The 4131-nt window shown below is 41.5% G+C and overlaps 1 protein-coding gene across 1 annotated transcript in view; it reads right to left on the reverse strand.

Annotated features, from left to right (window-relative positions):
- The window catches only part of NOX3 (NADPH oxidase 3), a 74597-nt gene that overhangs the window by 44657 nt on the left and 25809 nt on the right, over positions 1-4131 (reverse strand). Inside the window, exon 8 of the mRNA XM_007957700.1 lies at positions 231-323. Within this exon, the coding sequence (XP_007955891.1) occupies positions 231-323 (93 nt within the window). The remainder of the gene's footprint in view (positions 1-230; positions 324-4131) is intronic.

Consider the following 4131-nt stretch of genomic DNA (forward strand, 5'->3'; position numbering starts at 1 on the left):
GCAGGGCCCCAGACCAGGGTCCTGTGAGCCTATCTGGAGCCCTGGTCCCTGTTGTCAGTAAGATTAGGCACACGAAAAGATGCTTAGGATGCAAGCAATCATTAGAACAGAACATGAGCCTCTAAATTACAGACAGTTCTGCAATAAAAATGGCAAATTTAAAACTTGGGCTAATAAAAAATGTTCATCTACACTCAGGCTTTTATTCAGACGTAAAGCTACATGCATACCTTGGTAATGACAACTTCTTGTTGAAATCGTCGGAACCTAATTATTCTTTCACATACATACAAGACCACAGGGCCTAAAATCCATTTCCAAGCCTGCAGAGAGCAGCAGAGAGGGAGGAAAAGGAAATGAAAATGGAATCCAAATATTTTCAATTTTAACTAAATCAATACATAACATGAGGGGGTTTAGACACTGTCCTTTAACTTTGGCCAGTTCTTAACAACAAAGATGTCTCCTTGTATGAAATGCTATGACATTCAATTATCCCCTGAAGTCTACAAGCTTATTTAAGATATTAGACTCTTCTGTATTGGTTTTTATGCTTACTTGATCAATGATGGCTTTATGTAATTAGAAATAATTGGATTTGCAAAGAAATAAGAAAGCAGGTTGATGTTTATGGTACATATGATAGGGTCATAAATGCCTCTGAACTCAGCCAAAGTCAAAAGCTTACAAAACTACATCACTAAGCCTGCGTAGGGCTTGGGAAATTAAATTAAAAGGACATTAGAATAGTCACTTTTTTGCCCAAGAATGCATCACAACTTGGAAGTTTGTACAAATAAACATGTACACATATGTGCCCAAGCACACACACATGCACACACTAGGGCTTTGAGCTGGTTCATTCTGGTTTGAGCTCTCATTGAGGATGTGTGTTCCCACCCAGGAACCCTGAGTCAGACTCTATGGTCCAACAAGATCATATGTATACTTAACCCCCTGGGGATCTCTAAGAACCGCCTGCGAACCCTCCTAAGCTGTAGGTTCGGACTTGGCATATTTAGGGTGGAAAAGCCAATTCTCAGCAGAGGGTTGAGCTGGAATGAACTGGTTCAAACCCTGGTGCACACATACACACACAACCAAGGTAATCTGTAATAAGACATAGCTAATTTCTCAGCACCCTAAGTCTAAGCTCACAGAATCAGAACAAATGCCTCAGCAATTCTTCTGGAGAATTGTGAGAGTGAAATTTGCTTTTCTTAGTAAATCAGATATCTATGTTAATTGTTTAATACTTATACTCTGCATGATAGTTGATCAGTTTACCAAGTGGGCTGTTCTTCTGCCTTTTGTTAGGTGCAATATAAGATGTCTTTCTTCCCTCAGAGGGAAGGAAAGGGAACTTAACGTTTTTGAGAACCTGATGATAATCATGTTGTTGTTATGTGCCATCAAGTCAGCCCCAACTCATAGAAACCCCTCCTTGGGTTTCCAAGGCTGTATCACTATGGAAGTAGATTGCCCCATCTTCCTTCTGAGAAGTAGCTGGTGGGTTTAAACCGCCAGTCTTCTGGTTAGCAGTCAAGTGCCTTAGGCACTACGCTACCAGAGCTCCTTACACTATCTGATACTAAACAAACTATGAAGTATGTGGTATTATCCTTATTTTAAGAAGAGGAAGCTGAGGCTCAGCAAGATAAAACAACCTTGTCCAAGGTTATAAAGGTAGTAAGGTGTAAAAATTTGAACCCAGATCTGCCTGAAAACCCAGTCTGAGCTCTTTCTAGCAGGCTCCCTCCTGTAAGAGTTTACCACATAATCACCTTTCTTTCTGTGCAACACAGAAATTGTTACTAACACTTGTTTTACAAAACATTAGAAACTCATAGGTCATTGGGTTTTAGAATGTGAATGGTTCTTGGAAATCTAGTCTACTTATTCTTTGAAAGAAGAAGAAGAAAAAAAGCTGATGTTCTGGGAATAGCTGTAAGTTGATTAGGGAGATGAAGTCCCTGAGGGGTGCACACGGTTAAGTGCTTGATTACTAACCAAAAGGCTGACCGTTTGAGGCCACCCGGAGGCTCCTTGGAGCAAGGCCTGGTGGTGATCTGCTGCTGAGACATCAGCCATTGAGAACCCAGAGCACAGTTCTACTCTGACACACATGGGGTAGCCATGAGTTGGGATCGACTCAGCAGCCACTGGGTTATTGTAGCCTAGGGAGACAGCGCTGGAGCTAGAGTCTAGCAGAGCCAGGACTAGAGCTCACCCTTTCCATCATTTCTCTGAATTCCCTCCTTAGGATTCTAATTCTACTATGACTTTCCTCCTCGGATAATATCTTGGGAGCAGGAAGGTGTCCCATTCTTCTTATAAACTGAGATGTTCACTAGTCACTCACCAATGGATTTATCCTCTTAGTCTCTCATTATTCTTGTACCCATTCACCCGTTATCTTGATCACTTCTCTCACTGGCAGGCCACATGCCCTTCAGCATTATTTTTACTTCTGTTTATTATTCCCCCCCCGCCCCATATCTCTTGTTTATTTAAGTCTGTTTCCATGCTATTTCTACTCATTTCCATTAACCCCTCAGCTATTTTCCTGGGAGTCTCTTGTTGTCTGATGAAGACTAGATTTCTGCAGGCAACTCAAAGCAACTTGACTCACTTCTTTTCTGCCCCAATGGGGTTCAAAAACATGTCCAGTAGAGAGTCTAAATCTTTGGTCCACTCATGTGGTGGTAAGGCAGTGATAATGATCATAATGAGGACAGAAATAGGAAGAGTGGACAGGAAGGCTGGGGGTGGACCAAGTTTTCTTAGGCTTGAATAAGCCAGAAAGTGTCTTGAAAATTGGTTTGGCTATTTACAGAAATGATGCCAAGAATGCAATTCTTTCTATTTGAGCAAATAACTTGAGTTATTTGCAAAATCATTCACACGGTCTCTGGGTATTTCTACAAATAACTTTCCACGCTCATTTTAGAATGTTTTTGGGCATCACACACTTCATTTTGGTGGTGTCAAATCAGTCTTGCTGTCTAATTTTTCCATGTGGATCAAATGGAATGGATTCTTGTTCTTTGCATGGTTACTCAGGAGGGAGAATGTAAGATATCAATTCTGGTCTCTATCTCAACTCTAGTTTATAAATGGTTCCAACTTAGCTACTCTTGATACTCCTGGAGCCCTTGGAAGTTAAGAGTGAGGGAGAGATAAGATTAGAGGTGGCAGTTCAGAGATTATCCTGATGGTGAGGAGCAGACAAGGGTGAAAAGATAAGAAGGGCTGTGCCCCTGAGCAGGAGGACAGGTGAAACCTGGACTGGGCCTTAGAAGACCTTGCTACAGTCTTGGGGCTACTCTCCTTTGCTCGATGTCTGTAGACAAATTCCATGGCCTTTTATGTTCAAATTTTCTGTTTGATAAAATGAGAGAGTTGGAGAAATGTTATTTAGGTTCCTTATAAGCTACCAGGACAGAGGAGGAGTCAGCCGCAGGGACTCAGGTAAGGGTAGTAGGAGAGGTTTCCAACAGGGAGACAAACTTGTCTGTCGGTTTGTCCTACCGTGGTGACATGTTGATGTGAGTTTTGAGGCTGAGCCACTGGTGTTTCAAACCCAGAGGGATGCACATGGTGCACAGGTATCAGCCCAGCTACAGACTGAGACAGACTAGGAAGAAGGAAGGGGCCATCCATTTCTCAAAGAATTGGCCAGGGAAAACCTTATGAATAGCAAAGAAACACTGTCTGATATATTACCACACAACTTTATGAATAGTCAGGTTAGGTTAGAAGGCTCTCAAAATAGGACTGGGAAAGAGCTGCATCATCTGAGTAAATCCATCCTTACTCATATGGATAAGGTAGAGTTTTCGAGACCTCCATTTGCTGATGTGGCACCACTCAAATTGAAGAGAAACAGCTGCAGACATCCATTAATAATTGGAACATGGAATGTACAAAGTATGAATCTAGGAAAATTGGAAGTTGTCAAAAATGAAATGGAATGTATAAAGATTGATATTCTTGGCAATAGTGAGCTAAAATGGACTGGCTTTGGCCATTTTGAATCAGACAACCATATGATCTACTATGTTGGGAATGACAGTTTGAAAAGGAATGGCATGACATTCATCATCACAAAGGATGTTTCAAGATCTGTCC

Source organism: Orycteropus afer, unplaced genomic scaffold (assembly GCF_000298275.1).
Source record: "Orycteropus afer afer isolate SDZICR_OR568_19922 unplaced genomic scaffold, OryAfe1.0 scaffold00781, whole genome shotgun sequence".
In the NCBI taxonomy this organism is placed as follows: domain Eukaryota; kingdom Metazoa; phylum Chordata; class Mammalia; order Tubulidentata; family Orycteropodidae; genus Orycteropus; species Orycteropus afer.